The following is a 23,365-nucleotide window of genomic DNA, read 5'->3' on the forward strand; positions in this document are numbered from 1 at the left end:
AATTTGATCTAACCCTTTTGAACCCTTTTTATTTTTTATTAAGCACGGTCATCCGGCCCCTATTCAGGATTCCCTATGTTACGGGTACCAGAGACTACAAACATGCTTATATACGTTTAAATATATACATATATAGATAATAAGCACCCAGACAAAGAGCAAACAAACTGTTCATCACACAATGTTTGCTCGATGTGGGAATCGAACCCAACAATCAAGGCCGCTAGGTACTGTACCTCCGAGTCAGTCCTAAACAGTCCAATATGCAGGGTACACACAGGGACGTCTTAAATTAGGCTGGGGCCCTTGGGCATACAAGAATTTAAGGCCCTTTTGGAAAGTAAAAAAAGCCAATTATAATAACATTTTTATTGAGTGTGACCATTTATTATAGGTAAACAAATACAGTATGATATAATATGTCATTAATGATATTAGAATGCTGCTGGTTTTTTGGTTACGATTACGATAACGGAAACCGTTAGCGTGATCGCTAGATGGTGTCCTTAGTAAATTAGGTAGGATGCGTTCGGAAATTTTATTAATTAGTACAGTAGGAATAGGCGCAGTCATTGATATAATGGCGTAGTATATGCCTTGTGAATACCTTCTGATAAGAGTACTGATTTGTGAAAAAAGTGTAATGTGCCGTGTGTCCGACAAAAATGTTTTGAGAATAAATGTGTAAGAGAAATTGTCGGTTCTTCGGGGCCCCCTAAGAATGGGAGCCCTGGGCACGGGCCCTTATGGTAAAGACGTTATTGGGAACACATGCAAAATACTTTTACAGTTGCTGATAAACTAATGTGAATTAACCCACCAACGCCATCTAGTTTCTTTTTATTAACTTTAAGCCAATATTCCCCGAATTAAAGAACTCATGGGATGATTATTCATTCATTAATTGCGTGGATGTAATTCAGAATTTATACGTACATTAAGTCGAAGATTACTCTTTAAATTAAATCTTTATCAGTATAGGCTATTTCCTTTTACCGCAACAATTAGAAAAGTCAGTTTGTCAAAGCTGTCACTGCCACTTCAAAATCTCACCTGATTATGTTTTTAAAAATAGTAAACAAGTCGAATATTGTAAATGTACGCATTTAATTTTCAATAATTACCTTAAATATTTACCATAAACATTAAAACGCATACATTATGTCCGGTGAAGACTGTGATGGTATGGACCGTGGTGATAACGATGGTCCAAAATCCGATAAAATGTTCACATTGAAGAAATGGAATGCTGTTGCAATGTGGAGTTGGGATGTTGAATGTGATACTTGCGCTATTTGCCGCGTGCAAGTAATGGGTAAGTTTTTAATTATTTATGTTGTTTATGAGTCAATTCATAGATATTCATCAAAGTGAAAGTGAGTCAAATTTATTTAACAAATTAATTGCTTGGACAAGATGACAGCTATTTTCCAGATTAGAATTTAGAACTATTAAAGAAAATATTACTACCCTACTATAAACATATGACAAGTAATATTTAGTGTGCTGTGCCGATCATAACTAGATTTTGAGCACTATGTTTTCTTAAAAGTATTTTTATTTTAAGTTAAGATTAATGTTGCCAACTAGCATTGAGAGTCATTACTTTTTTTTGAAATGATTAGATTATTTAGTGGTAGAATATAATTACTAATATATTAAACAAAACAGTAGTAATATTGTTCTATCAATGTTATATTTATGGATTTTCAAATTTAAAAATGTTGTGTGCGTGTGCATTGTTCTCTAACTATTTAATTACGCTTTAAATTTAAAGCCACAATTAAGGCATTTTAGTTTAAATTTCATTATATTACATTGAAATAATCCTGTTTATTAATCCATCATGATTGGACTAAAGAATTGTAAAGAAGACTGACTAAACATAAAGATTATTTTGCCATAGTAAAAGCAGAATCGATTGATCATACTTTATTTAATTCTAATAATTGTCTCTTAATACAACATAATATAACATAATAACAGGACCTAGGACCGGGGTCCTGTCCTGGTTCTGGGCGGGCTTTATACTTTTGAACATTACCAATGTCTCCTCTTAACTTGAACTGTTTACTAACTTTCATGAATGGAAATGTAGATACACTTACAATTCATATCAAAATGTGTGCTTGTCAAATCAAACAAATAAATTATAATAGTAATTGGACCGACAAATCAATATGTTTGAAAGCTGTTCAATATAGATTTCATGTGGACTGGCCTCCCTTGTTATGTAAAAATAATAGTTAACTATTGTTTTCTTAGTTAGTTCTAAATTTTGAGATTGCAGGTACATATAACTCTATTCATAGACACAATTCGATTAAAAGAGATTAGTACAGTGCCTTCAATGTAATGGTTCTGTGAATTGTAATGGTTCGAATTATAATTTAAGGATGTGACTCTCTTTCCATTAAGTGAAATTTATTCTTTAGATCTTACCATTTATTTTCATATTAAAATTAAAAAAAATCATTTTTTATTACAAATAATAAAAGTAACTAAATAAGTAACTTATGATTTTAACTTTACGGCATAGATTAAACTCTGTCATAAGATTGCCAAAAAGCTTAGTATTTTACATTAAGTAATGTATGATACAAACTACAAAATAAAATCATTATAAATAGTTACTAAATGTAATAATTTTCCAATAAAAACTACTAAAATACTTTGGCATTCATGTCATAAATTATAATCCTCGTAAAGTCTACCTACCAATAGAACCAGTTACAACTACTAAGTATGATACCATTGTACTATTAGATATAGATATATTATAGATTATAGATTTTTTTATAGAAATCTTTTTCAACACAATGTTTTTACTGCCTAAAAATTGTGAAAAGAATATAGGAAAAGTTTCTAATTGCTACTTTGAAGCTAATTTTATTCAATTAATAAATGCTTAAAACATCTTCTTAGCATCCGTTTGGCAAAGGCTTAATGTTTGCTATCGAGCTTAGTCGACGAGTTCTGGGTTTCTCTTCTTTACCGGTTATTTTATTTTCAATTTGATCAAGGCTTTTGCCTCTCGTTTCTGGTACGCAAACAATAACAAAGAATAAGCCTACAAAACAAATACTCCCGAACAGCCAAAACGTGCCCGCCGCGCTGATCGCATCAACAATGTTCTGAAATGTTTTTGTTACAATAAATGTACATAGCCAGTTAAATGCCGTGCAGATGGAAGCAGCGCTACCTCGAATCTTTGCTGGCAAAATTTCACCCATCATTAACCATGGTATTGGCCCGAAAGCCAGTGAGAATCCTAACAAGTATATCATAACGGTAGTCAGTGGTAACCAACCCAAATCAGATACATCTAATTTTGCTTGGTATTTAACATAGAAGAATGTACCCAAAATAATTAAAGTAATAGTCATGGTCACTGAAGAGATATATAATAATAATTTTCGTCCAGCTCTATCTATTAGTGCTGTAGCGACAAAAGTAGAAGCGAAATTAACGATTCCTACAATAATTGCTGAAAGGTTTTCGTCCACAGAACTTCCTGACATTTGAAATATTGTCACAGTATAGAATATGACGGCATTTATACCAGAAAGCTGTTGGAAAGCCATCAAACCAAGAGAAATAAGTATCGCCTTCGTATATTTGATGCTAAAAAGATCTCGTATGCTTGCATCATCGGCTTGAGCCTCTGCGTCTGAAACTGCAATCTCTCGAATCTCACTCTCGATATCACAATTTTTCCCTCTAAGCCATTGTAGTGCTTTTCGAGCTTCTTCCATGCGACCATGCGAAATATACCATCGGGGTGTCTCCGGGATAATGAACATCAAAATAAAGAATGGAATGTTCATAGCAGCACCCAGAAACGCAAGAGCGGACCAGTCCAAATATGTGCCCGCTAGGTAACAAATTAATATACCTATGTTACCAATTGCTGTAGGGAATAGTCCTAAAGTTCCTCGGACTTCTGGTTGGATTGTTTCTCCTAAATAAACCGGAAAGGCTAAAGATCCCACACCAACACATAATCCACAAATAGCACGCCCGACAAAAACCAATTCGACAACGTGTGCTATGGCTATAACTATCCATCCCACGCAGAATGGCGGAGCTATAAGTAGTATAGTTCTACGCCTTCCTAAATAATCCACCAAGGGTCCACCGATCACTCCACCTGCGAGTGCCGCCAAAGGCATCAAGCTTCCAATCCAACTAGCCTGCAAACAAAAAGTTAAAATAGATTTATGGATAAAAATTTGTTTGTAATCAATTAAATTACCGACAAAATAAAATATACTTGCCTGTTCTTTACTGACTGATATAACAGTGCTATTCTTCATTGTAACAAGACCAGATGAAGTGTAACCTGACGAGAACCCTATAATCATGGAGCCCATCGATACAGCAATAGCAGCTAAAACCTGGAAATAAAATAAAATAAAGTAATTTTATTATACTTTCACAAGACACTTAACCATAGTCGTGTTTTAATCTTTTTTTTATTTTATTGCCTAGATGAGTGGACGAGCTCACATCCCACCTGGTGTTAAGTGGTTACTGGAGTCCATAGACATCTACAACGTAAATGCGCCACGCACCTTGAGATATAAGTTGTAAGGTCTCAGTATAGGTACAACGGCTGCACCACCCTTCAAACCGAAACGCATTACTGCTTCACGGCTGAAATAGGCAGGAAGGTGGTACCTACCCGTGCGGACTCACAAGAGGTCCTAGCACCAGTAAATCATAAAATTCGCGTACGAAAACCTGCCTGAAACGGAAAATAATGCGTTTTTCATTGTAAATTAATCGTTGAAAGTGACATCTTCCTACAAAAAGGGGTGTGCTATGAAAGGCGAAACGCTTATCATTAATTTAAACAATCATCGTCGACATCCACATTGATTGTGTCCACTTAGTGAGACAGGCGCAGAACTTAGTTTTAGATATTTTTGTTTTGTTAAAATAAGCAGAGAACTTAGGTAAACTTTAAATTGAGTTACTGTATTTTTTTAAATTTGAATGAAGTCCGGATAATTTAATGTATTAAAGGTGGCGCAGTATGTCCTCCTTTTTTATTTATGGTATCATGCTGCCTAAGTATTTGGCATGAGTTTTACGACCGGCCGCTTGTTTGACGTTAACCCTCCTTAGGAATGCTACCGTTGGCATGAGACGTTAGGCTGAGAAGGTCTATTAGTCGCCCTTTACGACAACCATGGGAAGATATAGGCCGGTCGAGCTCTAAACCAAGAACCGCACGGCACCATTTTAATTTACTATTTGAATGTATTTAAAAATAAAGGAAAAATTATTTAAACAATTATCAACTTTAATTATCAGTTACGGCATTGAGTTATCCGATATGATGAAAAAATGTATTTTCTGTAAACGTCAATGACGGGATATTTTCGTTTATTTATCATATTAGTTATTAGAAGTATCAATAGTTATATTTTAACACCTTATACATACTATAATAAAATATGAATGTCATCATCATGTGAACTAAGTTACATACAGAATGTGCCACAAAGTTTTATTTCAATATTTCATAAAATAAATTTTTTTATTTGATTTCGTACGTACGATCATGTTTGTCAATGTTTAGACTATTTTGATGTTTGTTTATTAAAATTTCAGGATCACCTTTTTTCACTTAAAATCAACAAAAGATTTACATGAAAAATTGATAAATCAGCTGGTTTATCACTTTCTTTCTTGCTACTTTTATTTTTAATTGGCCATAATAAGTGGACGAGCCCAGGGTCGATCGGACGACAAAACCATTGACCATCTTGAGATACTATCTATGTTGAAATTGTAATTGCTGAGATCAAGTATCAGCTAACATAGGGCTTCCTTCAAAGTGTAATGTATGATTACTTCTCAGCAAAACAATACAGGATGGTACACGTATGAACTCATTAAATTCAACTGAATCAGTTATAATTTTTTTATAAAAATACACTGGAGGTAATGTATAGTTCAAATTCAACTGAGGCGATTACATTGTTTCTAGAGTTAACCAAAATTTAAATTACATGTCTCTTAAAGATATGAACTCTAAACAAAGTAAGTAGATTCAAACATGTTAATTGGACACAATTAGACGACGCAATGTTGTTCAAAGACACATGTTTGGTTTTATTATTGCATAGTAAAAGCAACTAATAACATAGATATTATAGAAATTTTATTAAATGAAATTTATAGTCTTACCTGTGAAAAAGTGTACTTCGGTTCATATGCTCCGGTTACAGCAATACTGTAGTGGGTGTCCGCTCTCATTAGGATCTTCATTTTTATTATCTATAAAAAGCACTTCGAAAAAAAGTTCGACAAATCAAAGTTCATCACATCATTAAAATAACGTAATAGAGAACGAAGTCTGAAAGCGTTCGTTACATTCGCTGCTGAAGAAATGAACATCCTGCGACACGGTCAGTGCGATTTATATGGACAGAACTTAGACACAATTGACAAAACTGATTGGGTTTCGAGGCCATCATACTGAAACAATTTTTGTAAAAAAAAGCAACACTACACAATTATGAATACTAATAACGATGTGTTCTATAAGAAATTATAACAAATATAGTTTTGCAAATTTACGCTCATAATCAAATAACCGTTATTATTAACAGTGTGTTTTTTAATTATATTGATTTGATTTTGAATTTTAATTAAATATTAATTCTCAATTTTATTTTGTACCGTACTTGTTTATGTATAAATATTTGAATAGAGGCTGCCGTTAACGTTTTATCGATAAATCTTATTATTTTTAATTACTATTTTTGATATGTAAGTATAGTAGGTAGTGCTAATGACGAACATGCTAATGAAAAACAAATGACGATAAAAGTCATCGAAGAATGGAACTGGAATTTAATCAATGCGTTGTACGGTTTATAAATTGCGGTCGAGAATTGGATATTAATTTTACCTTTAGTATTTTCTTCGGTTTTCACGACTCGTAGGCATCATTAAGTCTACTTTTAATTTCGCGTTTGTTATTAAATTTTTTATAATATTCTTTAAATACCAAAAAGTGCCAATATGCAGACAACGGATAATTTAGGGATGTCCATAGTTTGAATACTCTTCTGTTTTAGAATAGCTACTTCAAACTTTCGAGACTTTGAAATTGTTGCAGGAAACAGATGATTTTGTCAAACGAAAACCAAGGAAGAGACTTACACTCTGGCTTAAAGCGAAAGAAGAAGAAATAAAACACATTTTAAAGCTTTAGGAGAAATATTGTAATTATTATAAATGAGAAATATAGCCGCCCCGTATGTATCCACTAGAAACATTTTTGCATTGGCGCGTAACTGGAATAGCTCTTTAGGCTATCAGCAATTAGGCAGAAAAAATATATAAATCAACTTTTTGAAATTCATTAGGTACTTAGGGAAGTAAGCTCCCGACCGACCAACAATATAAATTCGTTACTTTACATTTGTGCTATATTTTATAGCACACTAAAGAAAATACATTTAAAATAAAATTAGAACACAAAAGTTACTTGTGGTCTTATCGTTCAAACCGATCTCTTTCGCGCAACTATTGAGTGTAAATAATGTTTATGTAACTTAATAATAGCCAATTGCCGTGTATTTTAAGTAACAATAATACTTTTGTTTCCTAATTTAAATCTTTATGTATCCCAATTCGAGATTTGTTTGTTTACTGGTGGTAGGACCTCTTGTAAGTCCGCACGGGTAGGTGCCACTACCCTGAACCCTGCCTATTTCTGCCGTGAAACAGTAATACGTTTCGATTTGAAGGGTGGGGCTGTCGTTGTAACTATACTGAGACCTTAGAACTCATATCTCAAGGTGGGTGGCGACATTTACGTTGTAGATGTGTATGGGCTCCGGTAACCACTTAATACCAAGTGGGCTGTGAACTCGTCCACTCATTTAAGCAATAAATTAAAAAAAGATGTAATTTTAAAACTATAATTTTACTACTTATCTTGAGTTGAAGCTATCTTCTGATACCTTGCTAGTTTTTACAAAGACAGATGTTATATGAATGCACTGAATAATTTTTCCATGTTTGTTCATAAAACGATTAAAGAGCATTAGCATCTGCTTGCAAAACAATATTTATCGATGCAGTCGTTAAAATCTCGAGTTCCACGTGTACCATTTAACTGTCAATCTGTTGCACGTATATAGTAATGGTACAGCATAGGTGTAGTATAGGTAAGCATAAGATCCGAATCTACACGAAAACTACTCCTCAGTAGATGACGCTTTAATTTTCATGGACCTCATACCGGAAAAATATATTCACACCTTTTTTGGGCTGGGCATGTGGGACCAGACGGTCCGCAGATGTTGGGAGCGAACCACGGGCCGAAGGGATGGAATTTATAACAGCCCCCTACCCAAAGCGCATTCACTCAAGATAACTTAATGTAAAGGAACGACTCCACCACCCGCCACCGAAGTGTCCTAGAGTCCTGGAGTCCTATATCGCCCGAATCCGAATCGCTCACTAATAAGGAAGATGACGCGATGAGGAAAGGAGGCTTTTGTGGATTAGACGGTCGGTCTCGGTACCGAATTCTGCAAGTATGGCCCGGTTCGAAAACTATTTTTATAATTAAATGAGTATTTAAAAGCCTTCTACAATGCAGCAATTACATCTTGTAATACTAAACCCGTTGAATATATAATTTGGGATAAAATAGTTGGTTCTCTCTGCTGCAGAATAACAGTCGTACGTTCCTATTTTAGTACTAATAACTTCACAAACAATTCACTTCCTGTATCTTTGGAATCACAACAATACCAAGCGGACTCCGAAAACACATCTTTTGATGAAATTAACATTGAGAAAATGATTTTCGCTTAGGCTGTATCGTGCAATATTCTGAAAATATTCCTTCGTACGTTTTGATCAAATAGTATTAGGTATTGTTTTCGGTAACGAATTTGGTCATTGTAAATCAAACTACGATAAATCACCGCGTCATCTCAACAGGAGGTATTCATTGACATATAAGTGCAGTGCTAAGTTCCGTCAACTATTTGTTAATTTATTGAATATGCATGACATCATGCAGTCGCCTAGTCGCGCGCAAGACGGTTTAGTGATCTAAGCTCACAGCAGTCAATCCTTCTATGCTTGCGGAATCATGCCAGGACTCCCGTACAATAGAAACTTTAAATGTTTTTTCTATGCCAGTTTCAACCTTTGTTTCATTACCTTGTATAAGTATATTTCTGCTGTTAAAGCTAACCTTCGTAGTACAAATACCTAGTTATTTGTAAACGCGATAATGCCAACTTATTATCGGTCTTTTTTTTAATTGCTTCGTTGGATGGAAGAGCTCACAGCCCACCTGGTGTTAAGTGGTTACTGGAGCCCATAGACATCTACAACATAAATGCGCCACCCACCTCGAGATATAAGTTCTAAGGTCTCAGTATAGTTACAACGGCTACCCCACTCTTCGAACCGAAATGCATTACTGCTTCACGGCGGAAATAGGCGGGGTGGTGGTGCCTACCCGTGCGGACTCCCAAGAGGTCCTACCACCAGTGATTACGCAAATTATAATTTTGCGGGTTTGGTTTTTATTACACGATGTTATTCCTTCACCGCGGAAGTCAATCGTGAACATTTGTTGAGTACATATTTCATTAGAAAAATTGGTACCCGCCTGCGGGATTCGAACACCGGTGCATCGCTATATATGAATGCACCGGACGTCTTATCCTTTAGGCCACGACGACGACAAACGGTCTTGAAAACCTTTAGGATATTGCAGCAGACATTGTTGTTGATGCGAAAACTATAATTAAGAAGTCATTAATTAATTAAACAAGTGTAAAAAAACATAAATCAATGAAGAATTAATTAAAACTGCTTCAACGGCTTAATATCTCGCGTTTATTGTTTCCATTTTATTATTTCCGACTTTTTAAATTGAAGTTTTCGTGGTCACGGACTAAGGTTTTGTCTGTCGATATTTGAGTATTATTTTGCTAGCTACCGGAAAAAATTCCAAACAAATCTTTCTCAAAAAGTATTTACGTTTCTTGATGATGATATATTCAATGAATGATGAATCTAATAAAGGCATCCTCTAATCCGGCTAAGTTTATTGGATTTGTTTATTTATTGTTATTGCATTGATGAGCGCACGAGTTCTACCTGCCTTACCCGATTTTAAGTGTTAACGGAATCCTGTAGACTTCTCAGTGCGAATGCCGTCACCCACCTTGTGATGTGACTATTTTGCGGCAGAAATAAGAAGACAATGCTACCTAACCGTCCAAGCTCACCCTGAGCTCTATTACCGCAAGTAACTATGCTATTTTTTAATACACCAGGTGCAGGTCACATTTAACTTACGATGACTTCAAAATTTGACTTAACAAATTTAATTTAATTTACATCATGATGTTTGTTTATGGTTGGAAATTGTTTATGCACAAGTTCGCTCAAGGCATTCATAATGTCAATGTTAAACAGAATTCAGTTGACGTACAGAATATGTATATGCAATCTTCTTGATAGAACCTAATAATTATGTAACAAACATATTATTAAATTGTCTGGTATATTAATTTGTTAAACGAGTAGAATTATTATATCATCTTAATCATTTAAATTCTTGCTAAGTCCTATGAATAATTAAAATAATTTTGTTAACACCAGAACTACAAAAATTAAATTAAGATTTAAGTACTGATACCGAAGTAAAAATCATTGTTATTATGACTTAAATAAAGAATTTAAGTAAATATAATAAGTTTTCATTACACATTCTGAGGGATTGTAAATTTGAATAAAAGACATTTGTGTCAATAAATATTTTGTATAATTATTAAAAATATATCAATTCATTTTATATTTAACCCGTAATATACGAATTAAAATTTTGTTTGAATCATTAAACTAGGTATATACTAACTAATATAAACATATTTTTAATAACGAATTCACTTTAAATAAACATTTGGTCTAAAATTATCTAAGAATTGGTTGTCATGATCAAATAACAATGTTCAAAAGAAAAATGGAAGTTACTTGCACTAAAAATGATAATGTTTGCAATTAAAATACTGATTAATTACATATCAACTGAAATGCACTCTTTACTTTACAAAAATCCTACAATTTACTAGTCATTCAAAATCAAAGCAATTCATCTCCACGATGAAAAATATTATTGCACTGAGAAATATATGACATTTTACAATGCTCAGCATTAAATTTGTAAAACAGATCAAGCAAAAAAGGAACTAGAAAAATATCATGCACCACATGATGGTGTTAATATAGCTACAATAAATCTAAAGGAACATGATATTTAAAATAAATCTACCTAATTTCTACATAATAATATTTACAATTTTTAAATCTACGTTTATTTCCCCAATCAGTCTTCAGTCTGCACTGCGATCTCAGCACATAGTCTATTTGCCTTGCAATTACCAAATTCTTAAAGGTACATCGTACACTAGATCCAAGGTCTTTCCTCTGGGAATGTACTCTTAAATGTAACAAAAAAGCTCCTTTGGATTTTCAATAGTAGCAGTTAACAAATATTTGCTGGTTGTTTACTGATATTGCGGACTCTCCGGGATCCGCTCGTCAATTTCATTTCAATTTCTTCGAGACTTTTGCCCTTGGTCTCAGGCACGAAGAAAATAACAAATAATAAGCCTCCTATGCAAATAACAGCAAATAACCAAAGTGTTCCATACATATAGATAGCGTCAATAATGTTTTGGAAGGTTTTCGTAACAATAAAAGTGCACGTCCAGTTGAAGCCAGTTGCCAATGACGCAGCCGTACCTCTAATCTTTGATGGTAAAATTTCTCCTAACATGAGCCACGGAATTGGTCCGAATCCTATTGAGAATCCCAACACGTAGATAACGAGGCATGCGAGTGGCAGCCAACCGTAAGCTGTGACGTCAGTGTGGTTCTCCTTTAAGTAGAAATAGGCACCTAGTGCTAAGAGTGTCGTAATCATCGCTACCGATGAAATGTACAGCAACACCTTTCTTCCCAGGCGGTCGATGAGCATGGTCGCTATGAACGTTGAAATAAAATTCACTACTCCAATGATTATACTGGACAAGTTTTCGTCGACGCTGCTGCCAGACATTTGGAAAATACTTGCTGCGTAGAATATAACAGCGTTGATTCCACTCAGTTGTTGGAAAAGCATCAATCCCAAAGAAATCATAACAGCTGGCAAATATCTTTTACTGAATAACTGTTTGAATGCATTTCCGCCAGTTCTGTCCGATTCGGTTTGAGATATTGTTAAATCGCGCATTTCCTTCTCAATGTTTACATTCTTTCCTCTTAACCAGCGCAGAGATTTGCGTGCTTCTTGGACGCGTGCTTTAGAGACATACCAACGAGGTGTTTCTGGGGTTAGAAGCATAAGTAGGAAGAATGGCACCGGTATTGCTGCCCCAAAGAACGCTAAATTTGACCAATCCAGATACGATCCTACCAAGAAGGCCAAAAGTATTCCTGTATTACCGAACGCTGTTGGCAGAAGACCCAGAGCTCCTCTCACCTCCGGTTGAATAGTTTCTCCAATGTAGACTGGAAATGCAAGAGATACGATTCCCACACACACCCCGCATAAGACCCGGCCAGCAAATACCATCGCAACGTTAATTGCGTTAGCGATCAACATCCATCCGATAGTGAATGGCACTGTTGTAGCCATAATCGTCTTTTTTCTTCCGAGGTATTCGATCAAAGGTCCGCCAACAATGCCTCCGACCAAAGCTGCTAACGGCATAAGACCCCCAACCCATGTTATCTGGAAACAAAAAAAAAAATTAGGTGTTGTTTGTCATTGAGATTAAAATGTGAATTAATTAATCAATTTTATACTATCTTTCAATACCCTAAACGGGTTGAATTTATATATTTTTCTCTCAAATTATCTAACGTGTAATTAAAATACGAATAAAAATAATGTCTATGTTTAATATTACAAAGTTTTGCTAGGTTATTTAGCTCATATTAGAAAATAACTTATCGTTCATAATAACATTTAATCCGCAATAAAAATATCAGTTATCGGATCCATATGAAGGTAGAACTTGTGAGAAACGTTTAAATCCTCTGATTAATTTGACAACTTTTGTATTTATGTAAATCAATAGGCTTAAAGTAAAACAAATGTAATAATTTGAAACCAGCAGGCTAAATCTTAGAGCTTTTATATATTTTCTGGTGAAATTGTGATTACTCTGTCCCTATTCTTGTGGGAAAGCGAGTATGATATTCGAATTTGTTTGGCGGATGTAATAATGACGTCATTATTCAATATGAGATGCACTCTTAGTATTTTGTAAGCTAATAATTTGTTTCGGTAAGTTATTGTTTGTGTTTCGACAAACGTTATGGGCGAAAAGTCAATCATAATCTTATATTGGTGTTGTAGCAAAGCAACTGTAAACTCACTTCTTCCTTTGTTATGTCCAACGTTGTATTCATTGTTAGCACAGCAGGCGATGTGTAGCCAGATGAAAATCCGACATTCATTGAACCGACAGAAACTGCAAACGCTGCAAGAAGCTGTAATAAAAACACAAAAAAAAAAACGATTATAATATATAACTTTCAATGATTGAAAATCAACATACACGTTGACGCAGCCGTATGCTAACTTTGGCTTATGGTTTTGTTTGTAATAGATACCTATTTCTATTCTAGATTATTAGTTTCTTAAAAACTGTTTACAACGAATAATTAAAAAAATAATTCGTGAACATGGTTGCGTTCCGTGAGATTTGTTCCCACGGGTAGCTTTTCAAATTTCAAACTGATATTAGGTACATAAATACTAAGTACACACTGAACCAAAATAGTTATTAATCTATAGGTTGTTTTGTTTATGAGTTTTAATAATCACTCAACACCACCAGGTGCTCGTCTGTCCATTAAAACTATAATAAAAATACGGAAATTATTTTACCTGCGTCCATAGAAACAGTTTCTGAGTTGTAGATTTGTACGGTGTTGCATCCTCGTTATCGTATTCCGTCTTAGTTTTAACGCTGTCTGTGCTTAATTGCCTGACGAATGGAATAGAATTCCGCAAGTTCTCGTCCTTGATTTCCATTTCCATTTTGTATTTGAATTCGTTCCCTAAACTGATCTGACGTAGTTGTTGAAAGTGCCGACGAGTTTTCTCGAAAGAATCCTGTTCGTCTTCGCTGCTACTCTCTGTGGATACGTGTTCCGGTATCGGATCGTAGTTAGTGGGCACCAGAGTACCCTGGGATCCACATGAAGTTGCGAGGGAAGTGCTGGTTGTTGACGCTGAGAGCGTTGGTTTCGAAGGCACCCGGGCGTATTTGGGACCACGAGTGCGGTATAACCGCTCTTCATCCCCTTGAGCGTGACGCGTTTGTTCGCTTCCACCCTGGAATTAAAAAAAATGTTAACTTTTAAACTGTCAAACACCTAACTGATACATTTTAACATTACACGCCAATTTAATAAAATCGACTGGTCGCTCAAGTGTGTTCTGGACGATCGATACTAAAGTAATCATTCGCAAACATACCCCATTTATTATATCCACTATCTTACGTACGTAAGTTTGCTATGACGATAAGAACAGTGAACCGAGGGGTTCGGAGGTCAGCCAGAGAGACTGAGTATTGTTTGTTGATTGCAAGTAGGCAGTCATATGGTCGTCGCATGCTATGATAACCTAGTTATTTACGTACATACTACCAGGACCTTATCCGTTATGACCGTTCTTTTTAACGCTAATAATTTAACTCAAATCATATAATATACCACAACCCATAATCAAAATTTTGTAAATAATCTCATACTTGCCTTAACATAAAATAGTGATACATATATTTTTATTTCTTATACATGTTTTCGAAAGCTCTGTAAGTTTTCTTAAAATATTTCATTTCTCTCCTTTTATGATAATTAGGGTACCAACCCATGTGGGCTGACCAGAGGCCCAACGATTGTTCCAGTAGTATATCGTAATATTCGTAGATAATAAAACATATCTTTATTAATATAATTATTTTGAGAAGATGAGTGACATAGTGGCATTGGATTTCTCTGAATAATATTTATGCGTTTTTTAGAGATAAAAACGTATGACTCCATCAATTCACCGTATTTGCGAAAGTAACGTAGTTATTATGAAAGTTCGATTTTAAAATTTTAATCGTGTTTTATGTCGACTAATATTTAATTTTAAACAAAATTGTACATAAGGACTCCCCAGATATCACAAAATCACATTTCGAAATGACAGGTCTACGATCTTTGTGAAGCAGATAAAATAATTGTGATTTTATTGTTTTCTTCTACATTCTTCCTTCAAAAGAAAGATTTCTTTTCGTTTCATACTCGATGGTTTTTAAACATATAAATTTATCAATTTCTTTGAACATCTAATTTTGATGTTTTTCTAATCATAATAAATGTGTAAATCATTATACTCTCGGAGACCTCGACCAACAATTATTCTTATAGGTATTATTTCCGTGATGTATTTATTTGTTGTTTGCTGTTATTTTTATTGTTGTTAATAAATACAATCGTTTGTAATTAATGCGTACGCAATGTAACACAATAAATACAAATGATGGGCAGGGTCGACGGCCGACGTTCCAAACCCTTCGTTTCGCCTCGAAGGCTTCGTTGGCCGGACAGCCTTGGGGTGAGCCGCGCGTCTGGTTCCAGTGTTGACTGTGGTAACCGCGTTATGCCGCCCGGGTTCTGACCTCGGGGGATCGGGCGCTTGAGTGAGATTGCAGGGGTTTCGTTGTGTAGGGGGCCCTAAATACCATCCTTGCGATCCCCGACCCCAATATCTACGGAATGTCGAGTGCCACATACCTCACGCGCCTTCTAGGCGGGGGCTTGTAGGAAGTTCAGCCTCCCGCCCAAAAATAAAAAAGGGGTCAACGGTCACGTGTGATGCGGAGAAGTATCCGCCAGTTACCGCTTCGCTATCGATTATTGGTTGACGTATTACTAAACGACGCGGATTGCGCCAACCTCCAGTTTCCAAAGTAATTTCCATCCAAAGATTGGCTTGGAAGTGATCGCTTTCAGCGATAAATCCGCCCATTGTACTTTAGTTTTAATTTAATTTTTCTACGAGGGCGGCACTGAAAATTTCGGGAATTAACGAAGTGACACAACATTACTATTTAAAAATGTATTTATTGCTTTTCGAAGTATTCTCCGCAAAATTTGACACATTTTTCCATACGATGGAACCAATCATTGAAGCAACCATTCCATTCGGAAGTTGGGGTCTCCAAAATGGCCGTTTTGTAGGCGTCCACAGCTTCTTTAGGTGATGAAAATCTCTGTCCCCGCAATTTATTCTTTATTTTAGGGAAAGTAAAGAAATCATTAGGGCTTAGGTCGGGGCTGTACGGCGGATGGTCTAATAATTCTATGTTTTCTTGCTCTAAAAACTCTTTTGTTCTGTGCGCGGTGTGAGAACTCGCATTGTCGTGATGGAGGATGATGCGGCGGTTGCAGTTCTCTTTACGGAGTTCAGAAACGACCTGTGGCAAACAAATGCTAGCATACCATTCTGCATTAACCGTTCTTTGTCCCTCAAGAGGAATAGTCGTAACATGGTCGGTTTTGGAGACAAACGTGGCCACCATTTTTTTTGCAACACTCCGTGAACGAACAATTTTTGTTGGCTTTAACTCATTTTCGAACACCCAAACTCGTGACTGGTTTTTTGTTTCGGGTTCGTACGCGTATATCCAGGATTCGTCACCTGATACAATGTTGTATACAGCATTTGAGGATCCTGCGTGGAATCTTTCGAGAGTTCTGACGCACCAAGTAACGCGAGCCGCTTTTTGCTCTTCACAGAGCGAATGCGGTATCCATCGGGAAAACAACTTTTTTACACCTAATTGTTCATGCAAGATTATTTGTATTTGACTCATGCCAATGTCTAAAGTTGCCTGAATTTCGCGGTATGTCACATGTCGATCTTCCTCAATCAGCTTACGCACAGCATCAACGTTTTCTTGGGTGACTGCAGTTTTTGGACGACCTTGACGGGGATCATCACTGAGCTTGACACGTCCACGTTGAAACTCAGCAAACCAGCGATAAATTGTGGTTTTGGATGAGGCTTCATCACCAAATGCAGAAATCATCCGGTCAACACACTGTTTTTGTGTTAAACCACTTCGAAAGTCATAATAAATCATCGCTCTTGAATTTTTTCGAGTCAATTCCATTTTCTCAACGACTAAACAAGTTTGACAAAACCTCGTGACAAGACCGAGAATCTTTTTTTAAATAAATAAATGGTATTCGATTTTTAAAACCAAGGAGTTTTCAATTAAAAAGATTTTAATATGACAGGAACAGTGGAAATATTCCATTCCCGATACTTTTAGTGCAACCTAGTATTTTGGTGTACCAAGTCTAATAAACTATATAATATCTTGTATTTTAATTAATATTCTATATAATAATATAAATTTCTATTTCTATATAATAATATAAATTTGAATGAATACTACCCATCCAAAATTCCCAATGCAATATTTGTCGATAAACCAATATCATTGACGTGCAAGGCTAACCTAGACATCACTAACAAGCTACTAATAAAGCGGTGCTGGATACACTAACTACACCTATAAATGACCTGGAATACTGAACAATAGCTGATGCTTATACAGTTGAACCTGCCACAAGTGAAACGTTTGTTAATATTATAGCGGTAATAATATTTCTAGAATAGTGTCTCTTTACTTCCAGTCTGAAAGTTGTTTTCAGCGCCATCTATTAGAACTGTATAAAACTATATAGTTTTCCATTCAATAATGATTGTGTTTACATATTGATAGTTCCAGTGGACAACGTAACTTAACCACGTTTTAATGTAACTCAAATTCCGCACCGAGAGCGCTCATGTCAGCCAAATTATTTTGCATCTCGAACTTGAATTCTATAATGGAATTTTCCTGAATTGATTATTCAGTAATTTTGTTCATAATTACCGAAATAATCTATGAATACTGTAGATTAATATTGTAAATTTATTGTGTTATATGCTAATGCTTTGAAATTATTTTAGTATTTAATTGTTGAAGCGAACGCTAGAGTTACAACTGGTTCGAAGCAGGCTGGCCTTGCAAGGCCTTGTTAATTCCAGTTTTCTGTTTTTGGTAGAATGCAACTATGATCTCGAATAATTACACACACATTTACTTGCAGTTGTAGACTTCGCGTTTTGATTAAAATACAGAAAAATATATTCGTTTAGTATGCACATCATACATAATCTTTATTAATAAAATAATGATCTGTATATTATCATTGCGGGTTGCTAGGCAACCGATAATTGCAACGAAAGGCCGCGTATTTTCTCCAGAGCTTTCTAGCGTTCAGAATTTTCCGGAAAGATTTATCTAATAATTTCACCCCTACACAAACATTTTCACTAATACTCAGTAAAACAGCGGTAACCAGTCCGAAAATAACCAAAATCGTAGTTAAGCACCAACAGACCATGTTTTTTTGAATTATAATTTAATTTACTTACCATTTCGGTGGAGAGCTGCTTGAGGTATCCCATGATCTTCCCCACGGCATTGGGGTTATTTTTATTGAAACTCATCTTGTCTGCTGTGTTCAGCGAATTTCCGTTTTCTTAATAATCAAAGAACGTGAAAGTGTAAATGTCTATAAAAACTATTATCTTTCCCGATGTTCTATAAAAATTACCGACAAACGAAGCACATCATTTACAGTCAAAGCTGATTGCCGCACTGAAACGTAAACTAAGCGAAAGTCCGCGACTCGACACCGTTTAACCGTCGGCACGTATTTAAATGTGTACACAAAATGAATGTTCTAATCGGTTTGTATTTCCCGCTTTCGTCCCGCAAGGGAGCACAACATTGAATTCAACAAGTCTGCCCGACACACCGAAATGTTGGCAGTGTGCACCGAATTCTTCAGAGCTCAAGTTATCTATTGAAACTTGCAGATGGCAGCGTAGTGTTTTATATAGGAAGGTTGGCAGTGTCGGCGCCGTTCACCTCGCCCTGCGCCCCTGTGCACACCCGCGGCTCCCCTCTTGTCGGTGCTTGCTGCATGTGTGTGTATTAAGGCTCGTCGGTGTGCACTGAATTCACACATACTCGCTACGTCATTTTACACCTCACCTGAAAATGTAGATGTAAAATAAATTTTGCAACTCCACTAGCCGTGAAAATGTTTCCCGGCCGTTTTAGGGCATCCATGTTGTTTATTCTATGAGCTTCGGTTACCATTTGATCCGAAGGCGGTGAGTTTGTTTAAGAACCGTGAAAAAAAATTCGTATTAAAAATTAATTTTATTACCAACATAATAATAAAATGAAAAATATGAGCAAAATATTGAGTATACACTACACATATATTATATTTAAGGTTTTTGTTTCCTAAAAATATCCGACTAAACATATTGTTTCATTTTGTTTTTGGCGTGAGTGTTAATTTCTGTTTTCGCTTGAAAATACTTTTTCAGCACGTGATTTCATAAATGCGTCAATTGGGTAAACGACTCGTGTCATACAGAAACTCTACGTAGGTACGCGATCGTATTATTAACATACAACAGTGCGCCTGCGATCGTGACTAAAGACTTTTTAATTAAATCATGTGAAGTTTTAATTAAGTGCAATAGCTAGTACAAGTTTTGAATGTTTACACAATTACACGTATAGAAATTTCAAACAACTTAAAGAATTTTAACACCACAAATATATGTATGTATGTTTATCAATTGAGTGTCCAACAATTGTGGAATTATAATGAAATTGCTTCTGGTCCGGTATTAATTCGGTTTTAACACTTTCAACATACACTCACACATATATATTTTATGTATACATTACACCATACCAATGCACCACGAGCTCGACGCGTTATCGGCCGACCTTCACTGTCCTTCATTCATGAGCAACGTCTGGAGGTGTGTCTCATACAGAATTGTACAGTTCGACATATTATTATTATAATAGGGTAAACCGTACTGTTATTGCCACTCCCCCGGCTAGTGATCGAATGAAAATCCCACAACAACGGTTCCTTCAAATCTATTTACCTTCATTATTTATTTTGGTTGAAGATTATTTTATCAGCAGCTGGTATTTAGTTTATAACCAAGGCCGTTACCATTTGATGTCCGAAATTTGTGGATGAGATGTGAAAATAGAAGCAAAGTAAAATAAAAGAATCCTCTTAAAATTAATAAATGTTAGATTTATTTGAGAAGAACCGTGGTAGTTTTACAAAAAATCTTAATAATAACCTAGTGCATAACTACCTCATACACTATTTCCAGTGCTCGTAATATTATTATGCTTCAGTGTTAGTGATTATGCCAAATCGTAAGAATATAAATGATTATATTATATACTCTATGATAATATGTATATATTATGTTTGAATCAGTAGAAATGCATTGTTGATTCACACAATACAATGTTTTCGTGACGTTCAGCTATACATACACTGATACAAGACACACCTCCGAATGTAATATACAAGCTAAATGCGATATGAACTGTACATTTATATTATACTATAAATAAATGTATTTGTTATTTAAAGAAGTGACGCGTCACTATGGCGGGTGCGGTTTTGTGGTATCATTTATCTTGATATAGTATAATAAATACTGTTGTAGACAAACCACTCAATTGTTCGCTTAAACATCCAACGTGCCTAACGCTATAATATTAAGATTGTATTGACGTAATGACACCATTTAGATATACGAGTAATATGCTGACGGGATTTATTTTGTAAAGCTAAACTAATACCAATTTCTTAATAATAATTTTATATAGACAAATTGATTGAAACTGATTTATTTGATAATAAATAATGTTAAATTCATTGATAAAAAATTAAGAGATCATGTTGTTGTTATATTGGGTTAATAACTGAGTGGGTTAGAACGATGTTCGTCATGAATAAACGCGTGGTCTGCGTCACGTGCGCTTGAAGCTGTGTTTATATTAGTCCCCGAAAGCTCTACATACGTCGCGGCAATGGCGCGGCGTGCCGACTTTACGTCGTGGCCTCGGGTTCACATAAAACATAACATAACAATCTAACGGTACATTGACGGACGGGGCAATAATTGTTCCCAGTAATAATGTCAGTGCGATGCAGCTGTAGATGACTCCCCAGTTATTGCATATCAATCGTGACAAATATACTTTAATTATTTGGTTGCTTGAACATTAATTAACACTTAGACTTGAGATATTAAATTAAGAACACCGCGGGATGTTCGTTTTTTTTTTGGGTTGAGGGGGATTGCCAGATGAATTGACATCTGGAAGCATTACGTTGTTACATATTAGATATTAGCTATGTGAGTCTGGAACCGCAATAAAACTACTAAGTCGCAGAACGGAACCCGAGGAGAATATAACAGGATCTGAACGCTGGGACCGCAGGCCGATAGTTTTTTACTGGCGTAGATGGGAAAACGAGCGCACGGTGCCCACTGAGTTTCTCGCCGGGTCTTCTCAGTGCGTCGCTTTTCCGACCCGGTGGTAGATTCTGCGAAGCACTGCTGTTGCTAGGACTAGTGTTAGCAACGCCTCCAGATTTGAGCCCTGAGAGCTCACCTACACGTTAGGGTAACGCTGACATCGCCTCTCGTAGGAAAAAAAGTAAAAAAAAAGAGCGCACGGACTCCTTGATCGTTCCATGCACCTGTACCACGAAGTGAATGCTCATGTGATGGCGGTTGGTCAAGACGATGGTACCGACCTATGCAGGCTTATGACCACCAATTGGACTCATCACACGTCACTCAAGAGAACTCTTCCTTAATATCTCAGGTAGAGAGACAAGGCGGGAATAACTTGGGAATAAAGGAAAGGTTGATGATAGGTAGTGGCAGCAGCACAAAGTAACTCTAAGGCTAGGGGCCGTATAAAATCAAATAATAAATAAAAAACTATTGAAAAGAGCAATAAGAAACAATAAACGCTACAGACAAACGATACAGAGTTTTTTCAGTTGTAAATGAGGTCCTTAATTTTGCCACGCAATCACTTATTTCTTTTAACGAACGCGCGGTGACACGCAAGCACACCAATGCAATTGTGTAAATCAACAACCTCCAAGCATGTGTTTGTAGGAATACATTCACACACACATATACGTCAAAGAATCAAAAATGTTAGTGGAATATTACCCAGTACAGGGCCGCCATAATGCATAGGCTTCTCGAACGTTCCTCTTTGGAATGTGCAGCCATGGAGCACGAACGCAAAGCGTAGGGTTGCCATATTTCTGTTGGAATAAGAGTGTTTATTCGTGTGTCGATATGATAAAAATAGACAGTGGAGAAGAAAGATAGATAGATAATTCCTTTAATTTTTACACGCTTTCTGTTAATGTGACTATAATTGTATATAACTACATACGTATTATGAACATCGAATAACGCTTGAACAAAAATTTACCCACGTCTAATGATCATATCGTAGCTAATGACTCTACAACTTCGATCTGGGCTTATAACGAACCTCACTTGGACCATTATATTTGTTTGAATATTTTATAAATAAGTGTGTTCTTTTTTAGTTATTAAACTGCGTTTTTAGTTATTTCAAAATGCCCAGTTTTCATCAATAGGTATATTAGAAATATTACACTAGTGGGTAAAAAAAAATTAATTACTAACATTAGTTTTGTAGGTTCGCGGCCAACTTTCTACCTTAACAAACTATATAGTTATTTTAGTAATTTAGACGGGAATGGCCACAACACCCCATAGTAGAGAACATGTGGCAACCTTAGCAAATGATCACGACGCGAGCCACGTCGACTAGTGTAGCTAGTTTCTTTTATTTCCCAAAGCCGTACGTGTCGTTTTAATGTTTTTGAAAATGCATATTTAAAAAGTGGTGGTGGTATAATTCACCAATCGTTTTTATTTTGAAATTAATCAATAAATAGGACAACAATAATATGTTCAACGATTTATCATTTTTTAGAAAAATAATATAAATCCCACTATACAAGTGCAGTTTCAATATTACATTACGGACAAACATTTAAACCAATTAATTGTAAGGTATGAACAATAATGGTCAACGAATTAGAAACAACAACAAAAAAGTATAAAAAACAATTTTTTTTTGAGTAGGTATTAGTAATTAGTATTGTTATTTATAAAATAGGTACTATCCATAGCCTACCAATAGATATAATCAATATTTAGTGGCGTATCCCTTGTTTTCAATAATAGCACTGCAACTACGTGGTATTGATTCAGTCAATTTCATACATTTTTGTAGGGGGACTGAATTACAATAAATGCTTCATATAGTTA

General features: G+C 35.5%; 3 protein-coding genes across 3 annotated transcripts in view; 1 reads left to right on the forward strand and 2 right to left on the reverse strand.

Moving 5' to 3' along the window:
• Positions 1-1,043: 1,043 nt before the first annotated feature.
• The window catches only part of Roc2 (Regulator of cullins 2), a 37,711-nt gene continuing 15,389 nt past the window's right edge, over positions 1,044-23,365 (forward strand). Inside the window, exon 1 of the mRNA XM_089727374.1 lies at positions 1,044-1,315. Coding sequence (XP_089583500.1) covers positions 1,162-1,315 — 154 coding nt within the window. The 5' untranslated portion in view covers positions 1,044-1,161. The remainder of the gene's footprint in view (positions 1,316-23,365) is intronic.
• LOC114240272 (facilitated trehalose transporter Tret1) lies at positions 1,090-6,426 on the reverse strand. Its single transcript, XM_028170740.2, has 3 exons — positions 6,199-6,426; positions 4,278-4,397; positions 1,090-4,193 (listed from the first exon to the last, which is right to left on the reverse strand). The coding sequence occupies exons 1-3, from the start codon at positions 6,277-6,279 to the stop codon at positions 2,922-2,924; spliced, it is 1,473 nt and encodes a 490-aa protein (XP_028026541.2). The 5' UTR covers positions 6,280-6,426; the 3' UTR covers positions 1,090-2,921.
• Tret1 (trehalose transporter BmTRET1) lies at positions 10,800-19,006 on the reverse strand. Its single transcript, XM_089727368.1, has 4 exons — positions 18,560-19,006; positions 13,958-14,407; positions 13,444-13,557; positions 10,800-12,793 (listed from the first exon to the last, which is right to left on the reverse strand). Exons 1-4 carry the CDS (start codon positions 18,632-18,634, stop codon positions 11,543-11,545), a joined length of 1,890 nt encoding a protein of 629 aa, XP_089583494.1. The 5' UTR covers positions 18,635-19,006; the 3' UTR covers positions 10,800-11,542.

The sequence above is a fragment of the Bombyx mandarina genome, chromosome 05, assembly GCF_030267445.1.
Source record: "Bombyx mandarina strain Sakado chromosome 05, ASM3026744v2".
Lineage (NCBI taxonomy): Eukaryota > Metazoa > Arthropoda > Insecta > Lepidoptera > Bombycidae > Bombyx > Bombyx mandarina.